This window comes from Panthera onca, chromosome A1, assembly GCF_046562875.1.
Source record: "Panthera onca isolate mPanOnc1 chromosome A1, mPanOnc1 haplotype 2, whole genome shotgun sequence".
Lineage (NCBI taxonomy): Eukaryota > Metazoa > Chordata > Mammalia > Carnivora > Felidae > Panthera > Panthera onca.
In genome coordinates this window covers 99,660,208-99,681,963 of record NC_138339.1, presented here as the reverse complement: position 1 = coordinate 99,681,963, position 21,756 = coordinate 99,660,208, and the positions used below count along the sequence as shown (strand labels likewise).

Sequence of the window (21,756 nt, the reverse complement as noted above, 5' to 3'; positions counted from 1 at the left end):
GGTATAAAGAAACCCAGTGTGACCGAAAAAAGGCCAGTTACTCTTGACTGAAACGTAGGTACAGGTAAGTGGGGAGAGATATACAAGAAATGTGGGGTGGGACCGTATTTGTGGTGTCAGGTTCTTTAATCCAGTAGACAATGAGCAACTCCAGAGGGGCAGTCCTATGGAATAACAGGATCGTAAGGTGCCTAAGAGTGGAGTTACACTATTTCATCTAAGAGATAATAAAGGCCTGCAGCGAGAGGAGGGCAGAGAGAATGCAGAAGACACAGTTGAGGCATATTTCAGAACTGACAGTGGTGTGTGACCAGCGCTCCACACAGAAGCACTGTGCAGGGGCAGGGAGGGACCCCAGTGACTGGAGCTATTTACACAGATGGGTAAATCGCAGGAAGGTGCTTTTTTTAGATTTCCAATATGGGTCATCTTGAGGTTTGGGCTGCATCTCGCTGCCACCTTCTCTTTTTCCAGCCTCATCTCCACTTCCTTCCATCTCTCTATCCACTAAGTAATTGGGCTTTCTATCCTCAACCTGACCCTGCGTTTATTGTCACCCTCCAATTCTGCTTCTCACTGGTGTTTCCTATAGTACTCTCACAGCCGGGATGGCAACAGGTCAGGTCCGGGCCCGTAGGACACTCCACCCGCCAGATCCCCTATCGCCTTCGCCTGAGCACCTACCATGCTTGCGCCCCCAGGGCTCTTGGGCCAATAGGCAGGCCCTAGTTCTGGGACTCGACTAGCTATTGGTTGGCCGAGCCATGGTGAGAGATGGTGCGGTGCCTGTTGTCCGCAGCAGTGAGAGCTGTGGGAGGTTGTTAAGGCGACCGTTCGTGACGTAGCGCCGGGAGGCCCAGCAGCCCCCAGATGATTGGCTAGACGATCGGACGATCCTCTCTCATTGGTCGCAGGCTCAGCCGGCCCCGAGTGTGCGTAAGCCGAAGGTTCCTTCCGCTTCGCGTCTCCTTTGACTGGAGACAGACGGAGAGCCGGCGCCCCGGTTCGGTGGCCTCTAGTGAGATCGGGAGGTGAGGCGGGCTGTGGCCCCGAAGTGGGGCGGGGACGGCGGGGAAGCGGGATTAGGGCTGTGTTGATGGCCGTTCTCGGGCTCCGCCTGGCCCTGGAAAGGGGCAACCAGCAGCCCCTGCGGACCTGGCGGGAGCTGCAGTGGTGCCTTTGCGGGTGTGGGGGGCCTGGTCCCTGGGAGGTGTAAGGAGACGCCCTTGAGGCGCGGCTGAGCGGCGGCCGCACCGATGCCAGGGGGGCCTGGGGCCCGGCTGGGCCTGAGGGTTGGGCGGCGGGCTGGCTTCTTCGTGGCTGCCGTCACCATCGGTGGTCTGGCGGGGCGTAGCCGCGTTTGCCAGCCTAGTCCGAAGTAGTCGGTGTGGGCTACGCAGTCACTATCATCCGGGCGGAAAGGGTGCCAGGTCGGGTGACCCCGGAAGCCCCTCGATCCAAGAAATGCTGGGAGTGTGTGTGATGTGTCCCGCCGGCAGGCTCGCGGAGAGGCCTCGAGAAGGACTATCTGGTGCAGGCGTTCACGCCCAGGCGCTGCTGTTCGTCAGCACCTTTCTTTAAAGTGCTGGGAAAGATTTCCGTAAATGCTGCTGACTAACACAGAGCCATGGAAGAACCGTGCATCTGTAGAGATGTGTCTGGTCATTTACAGGAGCCACTAGTTGAGAGAATACGGAGCCCAATGTAGGGACTTGCCCAAGGACTTAAAGGATTCCTCCTCCTTCTTTTTAAAGTTTATTTTGAAGGAGAGAGAGTGCGAGTGGGGTAGGGGCAGAGGGAGAGAGAGAGCGGGGAGAGAGAATCCCAGTCTCTGTCTGCCCTGTCAGCGCAGAGCACGATGTGGGTCTGGAATTAACGAACCGTGAGATCATGACCTGAGTGGAAGCCAAGAGTTGGAAGCTTAACCGACTCAGCCACCCAGGCGCCCCAAGGATTCTTCTTTTTCTATTCACCTTTCTCCCCTCTTCTCCCTCCTCATTTTTCTTTTTCGTAAGGGGCTTGAGTCTCCTTGGTGCTCATATAATTGAGTCCAAACCTTGTAGATTTTCTGGAATTATTTGGTTTGGATTAGGAATATAGGTTTCAATATAGAATAGGCAATTTCTGCGGTGAGAGACGGCTGATGTACTCCATCTTAAATGGTCATTTGAAATATTTCATGGCTTGGTTGAGGACATGCCACCTTAGACTTCGTCGTGAAAAGTTATAGGAAACATTTTTTTCTGGGCCGTACTAAATAATCATGCATAATTTCAGCATCTCAATATGGAGGATGTATTTTTTGCGTGTGAGTATATTTTACTCTTCATGCAGTGAAAGTCGTTTTCTGATTTAGAGGTAATCTAGCAAAAGCCTGTAGTGTACTTTGGGATCGACTGGTTTTTGAGGTCCCGCTTTGTTGTGTTTTTCTAGGATTTGTGATGAACTTGGCAGTAAGTACAAATGGAATTTAGTAACATGAAGGTTAAGAAACTGTGCAAAGATTAATCATTAATATATGAAAACTTGGGTGTGGCATGAGCATTTCATGATGAAGTGTGTATGTGTGTGCACACCCTCCTTTTGTTCTTGTATGATCTCCTTTTTAAACCATGGATGGATAACTACATGTGTATCAGTATCTATTTAGGTTTGACCCATATAAAATTGCAGATATTTGAAATTTGACTTTTTTTTAAACCTACATGAGTAGCAGTTTCAGATGGCTCCACATAATACTTGTGTTTGTTAAACAACTTTGGAGCTCTAGCTTAGTAAGTGAATAGAGATGTGACTCATAAAAGCATGTAAGAGAGTTGAATGTAGAATCCTGGTTTCCTGATTTCCAGTACTATATATATATATATATATATATATATATATATACACACACACACACACACACACACATATATGTATATGTATGTATATACTTATTTATTTACTAGAATACTAGTTTGAGCCGCAGAATGCTAAATCCTTTTGGAACTAAAAATGACTCAGTATAAGACATGGTTCTTGCCTTCAAAGAGTCAGAATGTACACAGCAGTTACTTTAAGAGCCGTGTAAGATGGTGTATAATCAGATGCTGGGATGTGTGGCACAGGAGGAGTGCAGGGTGGGAGGAAAGAATTAGAGTCAGAGGCCAAAGCATCCTTTTCTGCAGTTGGCCGTGGTAGGTGGTTTCTGTGGTGCATTGGATTGGAGTTTGATGATTCCATTGAATTTAAATGATCTCTTCTTTTGAGGAATCTGTGAAATTTTGGGGGAATACTTCATTGTGCATAGGCAAGGTATACATTGCCTATTTAACTGTTTTTTTTTTTTTTTTAAGTAAAACTTATTTTTGTTGCTGCATGGCCTATATAGTGTCCATTGAATTCTCATGGGCTGTCCTGTAGCCTACTTATGACACTTGCAACTGCTGATGAAGGTGGCATTTAACTACTTTGCATAATCACCAGGAAATGGGGAGGATGCCCGTGAGAAATGAGATGGTATATAATTATATGGTTACTTTTGACACACCTTGTACATTTGATTACTGAGTTTGTATTTCCAAATAGGTGAGATTCTCTGTGTTTGGGGCTGGTTCACAGGATCATGTGTAATTTTTTCCCTGAATGTTGCAAAGATGACTTTACCTAGGAAAGAAATGTCCCAGTATTGAAAATGCTACCATGAAATCTTTTTAAGGGACAACATGATGTACCTAATATATAATTGTGGGTTAATGATGCTAAACCAATTTGTGATCGAATTGGGGTGGCTTTCTGCTAGCAGCTCAGATTTTAATTCAACAGAATTAACTTTTTAATAGTGAAGGATACATTGACTTAATACGGAATAATCTAAGTTGAGAGTGTTTTGGTGGGGAGAGAATGTTGGAAATCATTTTGACGTAGTGTTGAAATGTATTTTTAGTTGATTCATTTTCTGGAACATTGATGCTTGTTGATCCTTTAGACCAGCTTGCAGAGTTTTTGTTTTTTGCTACAAGGATGTTATGTGATAGAAAACTGTCCTGAAAATCTAGGCTCTTAGAAGGCTTTTGGTGTAATGAAGTAGGATGCAAATCTATGATTATTACTCTCCAGTGCTTTAGGTCCAAGTGCCTGCTCATTTAATAGAAACTCTTTTTGTTATTGTTCATTTTCAAAAGCAGTGTATGGACTATAGCCTGTCTTCCCTACTCCATTCCGCTTTCGTATGTTCCCAGAATTCTCTGCTTCAGCCCTTAACTGGGGTGGTGGGGTGGGAGGGGGAGGGCTAGCAGGTGGGCAGTTATATCTGTACCTTGTTGACTTATATTCATTTTTAGGTCTATTTCAAGATGTGTCAATAAAATGCATGCTACTGTAGTTTATGAGTTTATTTTCAATTAAGCAGGTATTTGTTGAGCAACCGCTGTATGTGGATGCAAGGTGCTGGAGGATAAAACGCGGAACAAGACTCAGGGAGGAAGTTTGAAAAAGCATGAATAAACGCAGGCAGATGCATGCCGCATTTGTAGATCTTAGTGACTGCCAACCTGTTAAAATTGAGACCCCCCCCCCAGGAAGACATGTTATGTTGGAAGCCACTACACACACTCCTATATGTATGGTTCCATGAACCCTAAACTTTTAAGAGATAATACCTAACCCATGCTACATGTTTACCTACAGCTGTTTTTTCTATTTTATTAAAAAATGTTTGTTCTGACTCGCAAAACTGATTTCATGATTTAATTGATCCAATGAAAGATGGTTGCCTGCAGTCAGAAAGCCAGCTGCCCAGCTGGTGGCTGGAGCAGCTGAAATGGAGAGAATATAGAGTGACACAGTGGGAGATGACATTCAGTAATTACTTTGGTTCCTGAAAACTACTCTTATTTTCTGTCCCTTAGTCCTTAAGGTAGCGTATTTAACTTTCTTCTTCTTCATTTGTTGCCATTTAACTTACTGTCTTTAATAAATGAGTCATTTTCTTAGCTGTTACTGTAAACATGAGATTCCTTTGAATTCTTGCTAGTGTGTCAACCAGTAGCCTTACTTTAAAAATCTTAATTTGAAATAGATTTTTATGGGTAATGAAATACGCTTTATTGTAAGCATTAATTTTAGTCTAAGACGTTTTACAAGTTCCCGTATTGGAGACCAGTGACTATCAGATTTTTTAAAAATCACAGTATCGGAATGAACAGAGTTGGCCAGCAAGCATGGGGAAGTTTAGTCATGGTATTCGTTAGATCAGAATTCCCTGTATGTTCTATCGGGAATTTTTGAATGTTACAGACATCTACTTTGGCCAGCCATCCTCTTCTTCTGTTACTGTTCTAGCATTTTATTAGCTGTAAAAATGGAAAAAGACTTTTTCTGGTGACAGCAACAGTAGGAAGTTTTATTAAACATCATTTTGCCACTAACAGTATGCCATGTTTTGAATGGAATGGAAGACTGTAATGGTTCTCTGCCTTCGAGGACAGGCAACAAGTAGATTGGTATTTGCCTTTTGTGTAATTGGAATACGGAGAATGAAGAGGGTGCTAATGCGCATTTTATGTCAGGGAAATTAGAAAACAAATGTGAACAGTTGTTTTTTACTTTTTTTTTCTGTCTCATTGCTCTCCTCCTTAGCTCAGATAATATTGTGGCCCGAGATATTTATTTGGTTTCCTCATAAAAGCTTGAATTCTACAAATTGTAAGAAATAGCTGTTTTTAAGTTGGTTGCTAATAGAAGAATATTTAAGTGTTATGAGTAAAAAGTAATATCAAAGTCCTCATTTTAATTTTATAATTATTTTCCAGCACTAATAAGGAACACTATCAAATAGTATTACTCATATGTATAAGACAGTGTGCCTACAAAAGCAGAGTTTACAATGCAGAATCTTCTTTTCCTAAAAATACAGTGAAATGTGTACTAAGTGTTCACACTCGATATTCCTTCCAGGATCCAAGGATTCTGTAGCTACAATGTTGTCAAGACTTTTCCGAATGCATGGCCTTTTTGTGGCCTCCCATCCCTGGGAAGTCATAGTGGGGACGGTGACACTGACCATCTGTATGATGTCCATGAACATGTTTACTGGTAACGATAAGATCTGTGGTTGGAATTATGAGTGTCCCAAGTTTGAAGAGGTTTGTGAAATTAATTTGATACTGACTAAATTACACTTTCAGTTTCTAAAGAGCCTTTCCTCTTAAGAGATCATATAATCAAAAAAGTTCCAAGTAAAATTTTTATCTTAGTGTTCATGAACTTATCTCAAATTTCCATTTACTTACAGTGTTTGGAAACACACTGGAAATACCTTTCTTCATGCCTTTTCTGCATAAGATGAGTGTAATTGACTTTACTTGAGAAAATAATAGCTTAAAGTGATTAACGGAGGAAAATGATGGGCTTTAAACAGTGGATTGTTGAAAAACTGTATTTAATTCTTGATATACATATTTAATATTTTTTATTTGACTTGTATTGTGCCTGTATTTATATTATTGTGACAAATATATAAACTAATGATGCATACAAAATAAAAGTTCTTACATATCATTGCTTGTTTTAAAAAGTAAAACTGTTGGGATTTTTTTTTCTTGTGTCTTCCAACAGGATGTTTTAAGCAGTGACATCATAATTCTGACAATAACACGATGCATAGCGATCCTGTATATTTACTTCCAGTTCCAGAATTTACGTCAACTTGGATCAAAATATATTTTGGGTAATCATTTTATACATTTAACTTCTTTGTGCTATCAAATTTTTGTTTTGCTATAGAAATACATATTTTTGTTCCAATCCTGTATATGGAAACCTGTGTATTGCTTAAAGTGCTGCCGCATAAATTCAGTGGTTTCCTTATTGGGAGTAAATATTCTGATAGTTGAGATCTTAATAAACTGGAGAATATAATATTTCTTTCAGAATATTGTATGGGATTATGTTATTTTTATAATAAAGGATGATTTTTTTCTCAGTTTGAGTTTTGTCATTTTAGGTATTGCTGGCCTCTTCACGATTTTCTCAAGTTTCGTATTCAGTACGGTTGTCATTCATTTCTTGGATAAAGAATTGACAGGCTTGAAGTAAGTCTTTAAAGCATGAATATACTTTTTTTCCAAGAAACAATGTTAACAATTTTTCTTCTCCAAGTTATAAAGTATTATGTACATTTTCAAAAATTTATAGAAAATATGGGGAAATTTTTCATGTAGTCATTTAGCTAATGATAACACCTTTTGGTATTTATCCTTTCCTACCTGTTTTTACACTTAAACAAAAATTCTGAGATCACACTGTATATATTGCTTTGTAACTTCTTTATGCCTAATGATAGTTTATCAACATCTTTGCTTGCCCTTAGTGCTAAACTAAATTATTTCTGAGGAGTTTCTCGTATCCCCCTATGTGAATATATTGTAGGTCATTTACTAAACCCTCTATGATTCGATTCTTAGTTTATTTAATTTCCTCTATTAATAACACTATGGTGAATGTCTTTGTGGATAAATTTGTGTTCATATTTATTCTCAGAATTTATTCCTAGGTGTGAGACAGTGGCTGTGTAAATTTTTAGGGCTTTTGAGTGCTGTTACTGCCAACTTTCTCTCCAGAAAGCTTGTTAAGTTTATCCTCCCACAAGTAGTGACCAAGTAAAAGAAATTACATACATTTCACTTCTTTTCCCCATGCGAATTCAAGGAAACATTTTTTACTTAGGATGTTATTTTGGTATAAAATTATCAAAAGGTGTTTCTATGAAAATATATTGACATTTTTAACTTTACAAATAGTTTTTAATTTTGTTTGTTTATTTATTTTGAGAGAGATGGGGGGCGGGGAGACAGAGAGAGAAGGAGGGAGAATCCCAAGCAGGCTTTGTGCTGTCAGCACAGAGCCTGATGTGGGGTTTGATCCCACAAACTGAGAGATCATGACCTGAGCAGAAAGCAAGACTTGGATGCTTAACCGAATGAGCCACCCAGGCATCTCAACGTTCTCAACGTTACAAATAGTTTTAACAAATATTTTTGAGCACTGAGTATGTTTAGCTTTGAGGATGTCACAGGGGAGTGAGTATAAGGTATACCTTATGGACTACAAAAAGGTACCTATACTAAAGAATCATACAGTGTATGGGACAGGGGTTTTGTCTTAGAAAGCTTTTTTTTTGTCTTAGAAAGCATTTTTAAGCTACATTTTTTCATCTGATGAATGTACCTGATCATCTTGATTTTTTTGCAGTGAAGCTTTGCCCTTTTTCCTACTTTTGATTGACCTTTCCAGAGCAAGTGCACTAGCAAAGTTTGCCCTCAGTTCCAACTCACAGGTAAGTATTATTTTTAAGACACAAATGTCAATATTGTTCTTTTTTTCAGTTTGTTTACATTATTAGGAAAGATTAATAGCTTCTTCACAGTTGAAGATTCAGGAATTGCCCACAGTTTTAATTGTCAGGTCTTAAGACTGGTCTTTTTGGGTACCTAATAACTCAGTTATAATTGCATAGCTTCTGGAATTTGGGATCTCCATTTTCCTATTTGAAGATTTCATAAATTAAGGTAATATGACTTTTGGATAAGTAAGAGTGTTCCCCGGTGAAACCTATCAGAGAATAGGACAGGATGTAATAGAAGAGAGTCTGAGGGTAGATTGATTTCTAAAATTTTGGCATTACCACTTGCATTTTTTTCCATCTAAAGTTTTATCTTGGTGTTCATTAGTCACTGTAAAGAACCTAACATTTTCAGTAATCTTGCATCAGAGTATCTGAGTATAAAGTAGCTTGCCATTCTACCTTGATTATGTATTTGATAACTGTCTCGAATACTTGAACATGTTGACGAGAGTATGATTTAGGTTTCATAGTATTAAGGTCTTAAAAAATTTGCAATTAAGAACTGTCAATTGTAGCCAATATAAAATGTTGTAGTGTTTCATTATGTGGTATTTAGATGGCAGGATTGACGCACCACCTCAAAGGACTCCTCCCAAGAAGTATCTCACCCAGTGGAAAGTGAAAGCAGGGCCCTGGATTTGACTTTTTTTAATCCTTTGTACCTGCAATGCCTGTTAGTGGTATTATATTGTTTATTTTACTCTTTGTATAGCACATTTGCTTTTAACAGAGGCCTTAGGATGCTCTCTGACTTTTTCCAAAGTTACTTTGAATCTTACCCTCATTGATATGTACGGTCTGTGTTTTAGGATGAAGTGCGGGAAAATATCGCTCGTGGAATGGCAATTTTAGGTCCCACGTTCACCCTTGATGCCCTTGTAGAATGTCTTGTGATTGGAGTTGGAACCATGTCAGGTTTGTAAGAGATTTTTAATGTTTTTTAAACTAAGTTTGTAGATGAAGGGAAAAAAGAACGTCTGAGATTACATTGGTTATTCTTTTTTCTTAAAAAGATTTTTTTTGTTGTTTATTTTGAGAGAGAGAGAGAGAGGGAGAGAGAAAGTGTGTGGATGCAAGTGGCGGAGGGTTAGAGAGAGAAGGGAGAGAGAATCCCAAGCAGGCTCTGAGTTGTCAGTGCAGAGCTCAACTTGGTGCTCGATCCCATGAACCATGAGATCATGACCTGAGCTGAATCCAAGAGTCGGAACTTAACTGACTGAGCCAGCCAGGTATCCCTGCATTGGTTATTCTTAAGTTCTGACTTTTAAAAGTGTGACATTATTCTTAAAAGGTTTTAACTGAATGAATATGTGGATTTATCTGACCTTAATGTCTGACTGCTTTTGTGAAAACTTAGTAGCAGGTTAGTGATACTTAGTTTTCACGATTGCTACCTTCTGTTTCTGTACTCCACCCTTTTGTTGATTTTGTGGTGTTTATTTTTTTGCTTAGTTTTTAACCAAGATTGTATTCTATGCTTCATCTTAGCCAAAAGGCCGAGAAGCAATAACCAAGATTGTATTCTAAGGCTCATCTGGGGCACCTTCCAGTGCACCTGCCCAGACTAAGTTAGTGATTTGGTTCCTTGTGGGTTTTGTTTTTGTTGGTTTTTTGTTTTTTTTGTTTTTTTGGTTCTTTGTGTTTTTATTGTCCTGTAGGAGACAGTGCAAGCATCAGAAGTGGGCCAGATGTAAGTTAGGTCCACCTAATAGGCTGGTTGGCAAGATTTAATCAGATGGTATGCAGTACATCTTAGCGAGTACCTAGCATTGATCTCAACACGTTTCTTAATCCTTAATTAGATAGTAGAGAATTAGATGTTAAATATCAAACACAGGATGGAAGTTGTGGCCTGGCCTGGCCTGGAAATTTGCCAGAGTGAATATATCATGCTGTTGTTGTGAAGATTTCCTAATCATTAAAACTAGACTTTATGGCTTCCTCAGGGAGCTACCCTTAGTAATGACAGTTGCAGCCTATTTCTTGGTGCCTGAGTGCCCTGGATAAGGGGCTTCATTCTTCACAGGTAAATTATCTAGCTTTTATGAAAGCAGTTGGTTGTCGTTACTTTTTTAGTCCAGGGCTTGTCACTTGGTAGTATGTTAAATACATGTTTCTTCTTTCTGAGAGTAAATTTATTATTTATTGTTTTTTAATCTGTCATTCAACATTTAGCAAGGAAGTATTTTTAAAAAATATTTTTTATTTATTTGTTTAAAAAAATGTTTTTAATGTTTATTTTTATTTTTGAGAGAGAGAGACAGAGTGCGAGTGGGGGAGAGGCAGAGAGAGAGAGGGAGACACAGAACCCGAAGCGGGCTTCAGGTTCTGAGCTGTCAGCACAGAGCCTGATGCGGGGCCTGAACCCACAAGCCACGAGATCAACATCCGACTCTGGCTCAGGTCATGATCTTGCACCTTGTGGGTTTAGGCCCTGCGTTGGGCTCTGTGCTGATAGCTCAGAGCCGGGAGCCTTCTTTGGATTCTGTGTCTCCATCTCTCTGCTCCTCCTCTGCTCACACTCTGTCTCCTCTAAAATAAATAAACAATAAAAACATTTTTTTAAATAAAACAAAAGTACTTAAAAATACAATATGTGTTTTTGGTCTATTATTTAGTCATATGATCTGTTTAGAATTCAAAAATAAAATAGACTCTTGAGTTTTTTGTTATTCTAGTTAGCAGTTTTATAGGAAGAGGGAATGATTTTTTTATTTACATTTCAAAACATTTTTATATTTCATATGAGTGACATCAGAAATATGTTTTATATTCAAGTTTATTTGTAAAGTTGAGGGAATAGGATTTGGTAATCAAAGGTATTTTTCGGCTCTATAATTCTGCTAACCTTCTGTTTGGGACATATACCACGTGATACCTTAAACATTTTGTAATGGAACATTTGTTAATTTTGGATCTTGAGTTGCCTTTTTGCATTATTTAATTTTTCAAACAGATCCATGAAATTCATCAAAATTATAAGAACAGCAATAGCCATGATAGAGGTTGTACTGAAATTAGAGTTCATTTAGTGCACATAAAGTATTTATTATGATACTGAATCGGGAATGGCATAACTGGCAGTATGTTTTACTTTAATCAAAAGTAAATCAAAAGTAAATCCACAGGTGAATTGCTTTTCTGGCAGAGTGGAATTGGATCCAGACTGTGGGAGGTTGACTCATCAGAGTAGCCTGGCCTTGTTAATCCCTATTTCAAAACTGATTGCTACCCTTTGATAAAAGGGGATTATCATATGTAAATTAAATACAATGACTGTGCCTGGCATTGTGATGTAGGAGACCTGGGAGGAGACAAGTTCTTTCCCCCCCCCCCCCCCCCCCCCCCCCCCCGAGAGGGAGTTATTCCTGTTCTAATGCTTGGTATCACCTTGGAGTTCCTCATTTCTTTTTCCAGTAGATAGGAAAGAGTTTAATATACTAATGTTTTCTTGTATTTGTCTACCTAGAGGAAAGGTCCCTGTGATGTATGTAGCATCAAAAATATAGGTACTTTACTAATTATACATTTAATTTTTCTCTAACCAGGGGTGCGTCAACTTGAGATTATGTGCTGCTTTGGCTGCATGTCAGTTCTTGCCAACTACTTTGTGTTCATGACTTTCTTCCCAGCTTGCGTTTCCTTGGTTTTAGAGGTAAGAGCTGTTCTTACGGCATTAGTAGAAGAGTAATGTTTCTCATCAAATCTGTTCACTTAAATAGAATCGTACCTTCTAATGTAACACTGGTTTACTTTGTAGCTTTCTCGGGAAAGCCGTGAGGGTCGTCCGATTTGGCAGCTGAGCCATTTTGCTCGAGTTTTAGAAGAAGAAGAAAATAAGCCAAATCCTGTTACTCAGAGAGTTAAGATGATTATGGTAATTTCATAGTTTTCTTTTCCCTTCTGTATTTTCAGTTCCAGTGTTCCATATGTTCTGTTCATATGTTCTGCTTTTTGATTTTTTTTCTCCTTCCTGTTATCTTTCTACATTTTTTGTCTCTTTCATTGATGTTCCTCTTTCTTTTTTTTCCTTGTCTCTCATTTCTTTGAGGCTCCTGGTGTCTCTCCCCTAAACAGATGTTTCAAATTCCTTTGCTTTACTTCTCTTTGCAAACCTGTTTTTTTGCAACGTTTTCAGTAGTTTAGTAGGCCACTACTTTAGTCCCAGAGCAAGTGCAGGGCTTTCTTTTCATGCTGGGGGGAGACCATGAAAGATGGTGTCTGGCTATCCAGTTGCTAAGGATGAGAAGTTTAAGTGGCATTGATATGCAGAGGATATATAATTTATAACATTTTATTTCAGTCTCTAGGCTTGGTTCTTGTTCATGCGCACAGTCGCTGGATAGCTGATCCTTCGCCTCAAAACAGTACGGCAGAAAATTCTAAGGTTTCTTTAGGATTGGATGAAAGTGTGTCCAAGAGAATTGAACCAAGTGTTTCCCTCTGGCAGTTTTATCTCTCTAAGTAAGTTACCTGAGACCTGCTTTGTTGTGTATTAATCATAGTAGTCTATGTTACTAAAAGTTTAGGTTGTACCATTTTAGTTTCTGAGTAATAACTTTTTAATTTCCTTTCTTTTATTTAGAATGATCAGCATGGATATTGAGCAAGTTATTACCCTTAGTTTAGCTCTCCTTCTGGCTGTCAAGTACATCTTCTTTGAACAAGCTGAGACAGAATCTACACTCTCATTAAAAAACCCTATCACATCTCCTGTAGTGACCCCCAAAAAAGTCCCAGATGATTGTTGTAGACGTGAACCTATACTGGTCAGAAATAGCCAGAAATTCCATGCAGTGGAGGAAGAGACCAGGATAAACAGAGAAAGAAAAGGTGATTTCTTGTTCTCTTTATTTCCCATTTTTCCAATACTGATTTGTTCAGAAGCTGAGTTTGTTTTAAAACGTATGTTCACTGTTGTGAGATTTCGTTTGGTTTCTTGAACAGTTGAGGTCATAAAACCCTTAGTGGCAGAAACTGACACCTCCAGCAGAGCTACATTTGTGGTTGGTAACTCTTCCTTACTTGATACTTCACTGGAACTAGAGGCACAGGAACCTGACATTGAACTTCCCATCGAGCCTCGGCCTAATGAAGAATGTCTACAGATACTTGGGAATGCAGAGGTGAGGAAAATAAAGTTAATTCAAGCTTTGTATCTTTTTGCTTTTTTTAAGAAAGGAAGGAAGGAAGTTCTCGCTACTGAGTATTTAAGTTCTGGGCACCGTGTTATGTGGTTTGCAGGTAGTGGTCTTTTTTATTCCCTACAACTTTGTGAGATAGTTGGAATTACCTCCATTTTTCAGATGAGAAAGAGAAAGCTGAGGCTCCAGGAGGCGTATTTCCCAAAGTAATACATTACTTAGGAAATGGAAAAGCAGAGATCAAGAGTCCAAGATATACTGACTCAAGAGACAGTGCTCTTTACTCTTTACTACAGTTTGCCAGAGAGATGAGCCACTACTCTATTCTCATGTGTGTTGGGGCCTAGAAAAGGTTTCATTCAAAAACGAGCTTCAAAGACAGAAGAAAAGTTTTTTGTTTTGTTTTCTTTTTGGTTTGCTTTTTAATAAGCTTCATGCTCACCAGACGCTTGTTTTCCTTTCTGACATCTGAGGGGGTATTCTGCCTACACGGCCGTAGGAGTTAATTCATGCTTTACTGTGACTTTGTGTTCCATCCGTATCTGCTTAATCATTCCTAATTTATGTGCACATGAGTGAGAGTAGCATCATGTTTGTTTTTCTTTCACTTTCCCTCATTCCTATTAACATGTGTGCCAATTTTTGAACTGTTTTGCTGTATACAGAGTTACCAAAACTTAGAGGGTGGCCATCAGAATCTTAATTGTGGTTTTGTTTTTGTTTTTTTTTTCTATGAACTTCCCTTGCAAAATTTGGTGTTTTGGTTTTACATTTGTTTAGGGTCACATTTTTATAGAGAATTTGCTTTCATTTTGATATTCTTATTTCCATTCAAATCATCTTTAGAACTCCAAAGTTCTTTGGGTTCTCCTCTACTGAGCATTGTTTGTATTAAATGGTGTATTTGTTATGAAGAATACGAAGTGCACTTCAAATTTTTTGTCATCCCCCTCCCACAACTCCTTCCCATTTTTTTTTTTTCATTTCTTTAGAAAGGTGCAAAATTCCTTAGTGATGCTGAGATCATCCAATTAGTTAATGCTAAGCATATCCCAGCTTACAAGTTGGAAACTCTGATGGAAACCCATGAACGAGGTGTATCTATTCGCCGACAGTTACTGTCCAGAAAACTTCCAGAGCCTTCTTCTCTCCAGTATCTACCTTACAGGAACTATAATTACTCCTTGGTATGTTTTCTTGATTTGAGAAAGTTTGCTTTTGTAGCTTTTTAGTCTTGTAGCTTTAGTCTTCAGCTTTTTAGTCTTTTCTTTTTTTGTTTTTTAATTTTTTTTTAATGTTTGTTTCTGAGAGAGGGAGAGAGAGCACAAGCAGGGGAGGGGCAGAGAGAGAGGGAGACAGAATTGGAAACGGGCTCCAGGCTCTGGGCTGTCAGCACAGAGCCTGACGCAAGGCTCGAACTCACAAACCGTGAGATCATGACCTGAGCCGAAGTCGGACGCTTAACCAACTGAGCCACCCAGGCGCCCCTAGTCTTTTTCTTGACTAGTCTTTTGTATGTACATAATTTTATAAAACATTTGTTTAATCACTTCACTGTAATTTTGTATTCTGCTTATGATTATAGGTCCTAGAAATTCAAAATATTTTTCATGTTGTTTACAGTCATTGTCAATGACTTTTGTACTTTTAAATACTTACAAGGAGTAGATAAAAATGTTGAAAAATAAAGGGTTATGTTTGAAAACAGTTATGGATGAGAAGGGCTGTGTATTTGTGATAGCAATTTTCACTCAGTACCTGACTTTCCCTTTTAGGTGATGGGAACTTGTTGTGAGAATGTTATTGGATATATGCCCATCCCTGTTGGGGTGGCAGGACCTCTGTGCTTGGATGGAAAAGAATACCAGGTGCCGATGGCGACAACAGAAGGTTGTCTTGTGGCCAGCACTAACAGAGGCTGCAGAGCAATAGGTGTAAGTAGGCATTTCTGTATTTGCCTGTTTTAAGATATGCACTAGGCCAGGCAATGAGAAGAGAACTGGGGCCAAGCAGAAGTGTTTTCAGGATTAACATGTGCTTCCGTAACGTCCTCTGCATAGCTTGGTGGAGGTGCCAGCAGCCGAATCCTTGCAGATGGGATGACCCGTGGCCCAGTGGTGCGTCTCCCCCGTGCTTGTGACTCCGCAGAGGTGAAGGCCTGGCTGGAGACACCTGAAGGGTTCACAGTGATAAAGGAGGCTTTTGACAGTACTAGCAGGTGTGTGTGGGGTTTATGTGTGTGTGTGTTTATGTTTATTTCAGAGCCGGTGTCATCTTCTGTGATCGCTAAACATAACTGTTGACATACTGCCTGCTTCAAGTGACGTACCAAAATCTGAACTTTAAGTCCATTTATTCAAAATGAGTAATTATCCTTGGGGCAGAATGTTGGTCCAAATGAATACCTCCAGAGGAGTAAATAGGGAAAAATAGTATGAGCTAGTAAGTTTGTGTGTTGGTTTTATAAGACTCAGGTTGTTTTTGTTTTTTGGGTTTTTGGTTTATTTAGTTTTTTGTTTTGTTTTTTGATGTGTATTCATTTTTGAGGGAGAGACAGAGGGTGAGTCATTTTTGACAGAGAGAGAGAGAGAGACAGACAGAGGGTGAGCAGGGGAGGGGCAGAAAGAGAGGGAGACACAGAATCCAAAGCAGGCTCCAGACTCTGACCTGTAAGCACAGGGCCTGATGCGGGGCTCAAATTCACTAGCCATGAGATCATGACCTGAGCTGAAGTTGGACGCTTAACGGATTGAGCCACCCAGGTACGCCTATTTTGGTTTTTTTGTTTGTTTCAGTTTTTATTTAAATGTTAGTAAGTTAACATATAGTTGTAATACTGGTTTCAGAAGTAGAATTCATCACTTATAATACCCAAGGCTCATCAGAAGTGCCCTCCTTAATGCCCACCCCCCCACCCACTTCTCTCCATCAGCCCTCAGTTTGTTCTTCATGAAGAATCTCTAGGGATTCCTGGGTGGCTCAGTCAGTTAAGTGTCAACTCTGGATTTTGGCTCAGGTCATGATCTCATGGCTTGTGAGATTGAGCCCGAGTCAGGCTCTGTGCCAAATAGCTGGAGTCTGCTTGGGACTCTCTCTCCCTCTCTCTCTGCCTCTCCCCGACTCGTGTGCACATGCACTGTCTCTCTCTCAAAACAAATAATAAACCTTAGAAAAGAAAAAGAATGAAACAGTTGAATTAGTAATCTCCATGAGTATTCTCTTATGTGTAAAATCAGCTAAAGTAGATTTTTAAGATAACTTGTATCTTCTTAACAAAATAAAAAACATTCACTTTTGTTTATAGATTTGCACGTTTACAGAAACTTCATATGAGTATGGCTGGTCGCAACCTTTATATCCGTTTCCAGTCCAGGTCAGGTGATGCCATGGGGATGAACATGATTTCAAAGGTGAGCCTAATACCAAAATAGAATTATGATCCAGCAATTCCACTTCTGGGTATTTACCCAAAAGAGTTGAAAACTAGGTTTCAGAGACTTATTTGTGCCCCTCTGTTCATAGCAGCAGCATTCACAGTAGCGGAGAGGTAGAAACAACCCAAGTGTTCATGGACAGATGAATGGATGAATAAAATGTTGTGTGTACATATAATGAGATATTATTAAACCCTAACAAAATAGGAAATTTTGACATGCTAAATGAACCTTGAGGTTCACTTGCTAAGTTAAATAATCCGGCTAACAAAAAAGACAAATACTATGCAAATTCACACTTGCGAAGTACCTAGATTAAATTCATAGAGACAGAAAGGGGAAGGGTAGTTGCCAGGGGCTGAGGAGAAAGGGAAATGGGGAGTTATTTAATGGGTTTGGAGTTTCAATTTTGCAAGACAAAAGATTTCTGGAGATTGGCTGTACCGACAGTGTGAATGGACTTAACCCTGATGAACTGTACACTTGAAAATAGTTAAGATGGTAACTTCTATGTTATATGTATTTTACCACAGTTGAAACAGTTTTTTTAATTGCCAGTTAGTATGTTGGGCTACTGAGATACGCGTTAACTGAATTAATTTCACTTAAATTGGAAGTCTTGTTTACAGTTTTGTAAGGTAAATCCCAATGACTTTCCATTAACGACAGGATTTACTTTTATGTCTGACTTCTCTTTGCAGACTTGCTAACTTGGGTTTTTAGGTAACAATTTAATAACTAGAAGAGAGAATTTATTACTTGTTGATCATGGGTTGAGTTACTCACTACCAGTGACATGATGATGAGTATTATATTCTCACTGAATATTTTTTAATTCATTTTTTAATTTTACTATTCTCATTATTTCTCATCTACATCCTGTTTACCCGTGACTATGAAGAACTTTGTTTTCATTCTTAGAAGGAAACTAGGAGTCTTATTTCTTTTCTTTTAATGTTTATTTATTTTTGAGAGAGAGAGACACACATAGTGTAAGCAGGGGAAGAGCCGAGAGAGAGGGAGACACAGAATCTGAAGCAGGCCCCAGGCTCTGAGCTGTCAGTACAGAGCCTGACGCAGGGCTCAAACTTACAAGCGGTAGATCATGACCTGAGCCAAAGTCAGACACTTAATCCACTGAGCCACCCAGGCGCCCCCATAGGAGTCTATTTCTGACTGAGAAGTTAGTCACTGTGATGGTTAACGAAACTATTATTTTATGCTCACTTCCTTTGAAGTATATTATATTTAGAAATATTGTAGTGATTGTGTTTATAAGTATTAGTATTACTAGATACAGATAAAGCCTCTGATCTATCAATAACTTTGTACATTTTAATTTTGTTGTGTTGTTGACAGGGCACAGAGAAGGCACTTTCGAAACTTCATGAGTATTTCCCTGAAATGCAGATTCTAGCAGTCAGCGGTAACTATTGTACTGACAAGAAACCTGCTGCTATAAATTGGATAGAGGGAAGAGGGAAGTCTGTGGTTTGTGAAGCTGTCATTCCAGCCAAGGTTGTCAGAGAAGTGAGTGATTGGATGATCATTTTATTTTGTAAATTGGTTTAAAAATTGGGAAAGGAATATTAACATTCTAAGTGAAGTTTAACATACGGACGTACGTGTTATGTTAAAGATGACTGTGGGATCACATCTTGCCCACCTGTGTATGGTATTCACAGGAACAAGCTTTACTGATACTCTTCACTGAGGACAAGGCCTCAGTGGGGCCGTATCTAAACTCTGTTGGTTTCCGGAGGACAGAAAGATAGAGCTGGGTAACATGCCCTGAGTCTTCTGGGAGAACATGTAAAATGTGCACAACTCTGTTTGCTAGGTATTAAAGACGACTACGGAAGCTATGATTGAGGTCAACATTAATAAGAATCTGGTGGGCTCTGCCATGGCCGGGAGCATTGGAGGTTACAACGCCCATGCGGCGAACATCGTAACCGCCATCTACATTGCCTGTGGACAGGTGAGGGCTCCAGCCTCTCCTTCTCTTGTCTTGGGTTGTTCTAAGTTGAGAGAAGTTTTATACTTCTTTTTATTTTTTCAGGATGCAGCACAGAATGTTGGTAGTTCAAACTGTATTACTTTGATGGAAGCAAGCGGCCCCACGAATGAAGATCTGTATATCAGCTGCACCATGCCGTCTATAGAAATAGGAACTGTGGGCGGTGGGACCAACCTGCTCCCTCAGCAAGCTTGTTTGCAGGTATGACGCCTCAGCCCCAAAGCCTGGTGACCTCAGGCCAGTTCTGACTCGCTGGGATTCTCTGTTTCTGCCTGACACCCCATGTCACTCAGCTGTATTTTAGCTGGTCTTGTCATTCTTCTGCTTCTCACCAGCCTAACCCATTGTGTCGAAGCAAGCATGTTGAGACATGTGCTTAGTAAAATGAGAAGTTAGATTAAGAGAGTAAATGAATGTTCATCTATTCTGATTAAGTGCCCTGCAGACCAGGCTGTGGATGTTATGTTAACTATGGTGCATGTTATTGTGAGTACTGGCTGTCAAATCTTAGAGATTGTATACTTCTGGAATCCGTTCTATTCTGATGCCATTGTAGTTGCCCTTATTTTAGCTGATAGAGAAGGAAGTTGTTGCCATGAGTTTAAGGGCGAGTCCCGCTGTGTCTCTCCCTGGCTGCAGATGCTAGGTGTTCAAGGAGCATGCAAAGACAACCCTGGGGAAAATGCCCGGCAGCTTGCCAGGATCGTGTGCGGTACAGTAATGGCCGGGGAATTGTCACTGATGGCAGCGTTGGCAGCCGGACATCTTGTCAAAAGTCACATGATTCACAACAGGTAAGACTTACAGATTTACTTAACATGTTTTCCTGTACTTAAAAATGCAGTACAAAAAACCTACTACTCACAGACAATAGTCTTAACTTAAAATTCTGCATTCGTGATATTTTATATATTCCTGCTTTGTCTTTTTCTGCCATAGGTCAAAGATAAATTTACAAGACCTCCAAGGAACTGGCACTAAAAACGCTGCTTGAATAGTCTGACAGATCTGAACTGAAACACGGGCATTGGGTTCTAAAGGACTAACATAAAATCTGTGAATTAAAAAGCTCAGTGCGGTGTTATGTTGAGGATGAATAGACATGATCTGTGAGGTGACTGCTTGGTGTTTGGCTCTTTCAGGGATCCTTCTTTCCATGCACATTTCTCGGATCTGAAAATAGTATATTGCTTTATGTGCTGTGCTCTCTGGAAGGAAAGATCTTAACATGGATATCATGCTCTGAACATCACAGATTGTAACCTACAGCTCACTTCTGAAAGAGAATACAAGATGGAAACAAGTGTTTTCTTTTGATGAGATCCATGGAGTTCGTGGTGATCAGTGTGAGATTGACCCTTCTCTCCATCCTCCCCTCCCTCCTGGTTGAAAATGGAGTTTTAAATTATACTGTAGCTGACAAACTGATTTCATAATTAATTTATTGAGTCTGGGTTATAGAACTTAAATAAGAGCTAAGTTTATTTTTTGTAAACTAATAATTCATTTGGTGCTGGTCTATTTTGATTTCTTTTTGGGTAGCCATTGTGATTCTTCAGAAGGGGACCTACTTTCTTCAAGGGAAGAATTACTCTTATTCCCAAACTACTGAATAATGTGCTAAGCAGTGCTAATAGTTCTCTGTCAAGAAAACAAATCACTGCATTCATCTCTGTAGGCTGTTTGTTCAGAGAGGCCTCTTGTCTAAATATAAATGTCTGTCTAGATTGCTAGAACATTTCTTGTAGCGTAAGGCTTTAAAGAAACAAGAGTTTTGCACTCTTTAAATATACAAGAGCTCTTAATATTGCTTAGACAAAGGGGACTCTCTTTATCAAGAACGTACAAGTCTGACCTCTCAGAGCTCAGAGGTTGGAAAACACAGGCTTGAAAAAAATGCCGTTTCTCTAAGCCAACTTTAATTTCTTAAAAGACTTCAATTTATTTAGCTGAAAAATCTAGGTGGTTTTTTTGTAAAGAACTGTATCAAATCTGTATATGTTGTAATAAAACTTCTTATGCTAGGAGTTTATTGAAAGTGTTCAAGAAATAAATAAAAATCAACTTGTATACTGATAAGACACTCTAAGCTTGGGCCAGAAAACAGAGTTGTTTAATGTTGTCCAGGAAACCCTGGCTTGCCTTTCAAGCCCAGTCAAAGGGAAAGTCAGCTTTCAGAGCCAGTGAAGGTGCCACATGAATGGCCCTGGAGGAGCGTACTTTGTTCCTGTGGCCAGGAGGTTGGTGACCAAAACATTCACAAAAGGCTCTTTGGATAGACCCATAAAGGCTCTTTGCTTCCTCAGGGGGTCAGCAGAGTTGTTGAATCTTAACGTTTTTTTAATGTACAAGTTTTGTATAAATAATAAAGAACTCCTTATTTTATATTACATCTAATGTTTCAAGTGTTGGTCTTGGAGAGAGAAGATGGACTCTGAAGAACATTCCAGTAATGCCGTGGCAGCATGGAGAGCCTCTGAGTGATTGTGTCTGCATTACTGTTGTGGAAGATTGACCTTTGCTGTTGTATGTAAAGTTTAAATTGCTTCCGTTGTGACTTGCAGCCAGTGACTTATTATTTATCCGAACTTTTCATGGAAGTGGCAGTGAAAAGTGTGAGTCTTCATTCTGGTGACTGTAACCAATATTGTCTTGCTAAATGAATGTTTTGTATAATTACTAAATTGTATACATTTTGTTATACTTTTTTCCCAGTTCCAGTAAATTATGAAAAGGAGGTTAATATTGATTAATGTAAGCAGTAACCTTTTT

The 21,756-nt window shown here is 39.5% G+C and overlaps 1 protein-coding gene across 1 annotated transcript; it reads left to right on the top strand.

The window, feature by feature from the left end:
• Positions 1-920: 920 nt before the first annotated feature.
• HMGCR (3-hydroxy-3-methylglutaryl-CoA reductase) lies at positions 921-21,733 on the top strand. The gene is made up of 20 exons (XM_060637775.3): positions 921-1,031; positions 5,938-6,125; positions 6,598-6,709; positions 6,986-7,073; positions 8,233-8,317; positions 9,196-9,301; positions 11,935-12,041; positions 12,147-12,263; positions 12,690-12,850; positions 12,972-13,219; positions 13,334-13,512; positions 14,523-14,717; positions 15,306-15,464; positions 15,591-15,748; positions 16,835-16,940; positions 18,324-18,494; positions 18,805-18,945; positions 19,027-19,185; positions 19,624-19,778; positions 19,924-21,733. Exons 2-20 carry the CDS (start codon positions 5,961-5,963, stop codon positions 19,976-19,978), a joined length of 2,667 nt encoding a protein of 888 aa, XP_060493758.1. The 5' UTR covers positions 921-1,031; positions 5,938-5,960; the 3' UTR covers positions 19,979-21,733.
• The last annotated feature ends 23 nt before the right edge of the window (positions 21,734-21,756 follow it).

Excerpts from the sequence above, each read along its gene's own strand:
- HMGCR (XM_060637775.3), top strand. The coding sequence starts at position 5,961 with ATGTTGTCAAGACTTTTCCGAATGCATGGCCTTTTTGTGGCCTCCCAT. Across the intron at positions 12,042-12,146 it reads GCGTTTCCTTGGTTTTAGAG|CTTTCTCGGGAAAGCCGTGA; the intron begins GTAAGAGCTGTT and ends TTTACTTTGTAG. Across the intron at positions 12,264-12,689 it reads AGAGAGTTAAGATGATTATG|TCTCTAGGCTTGGTTCTTGT; the intron begins GTAATTTCATAG and ends ATTTTATTTCAG.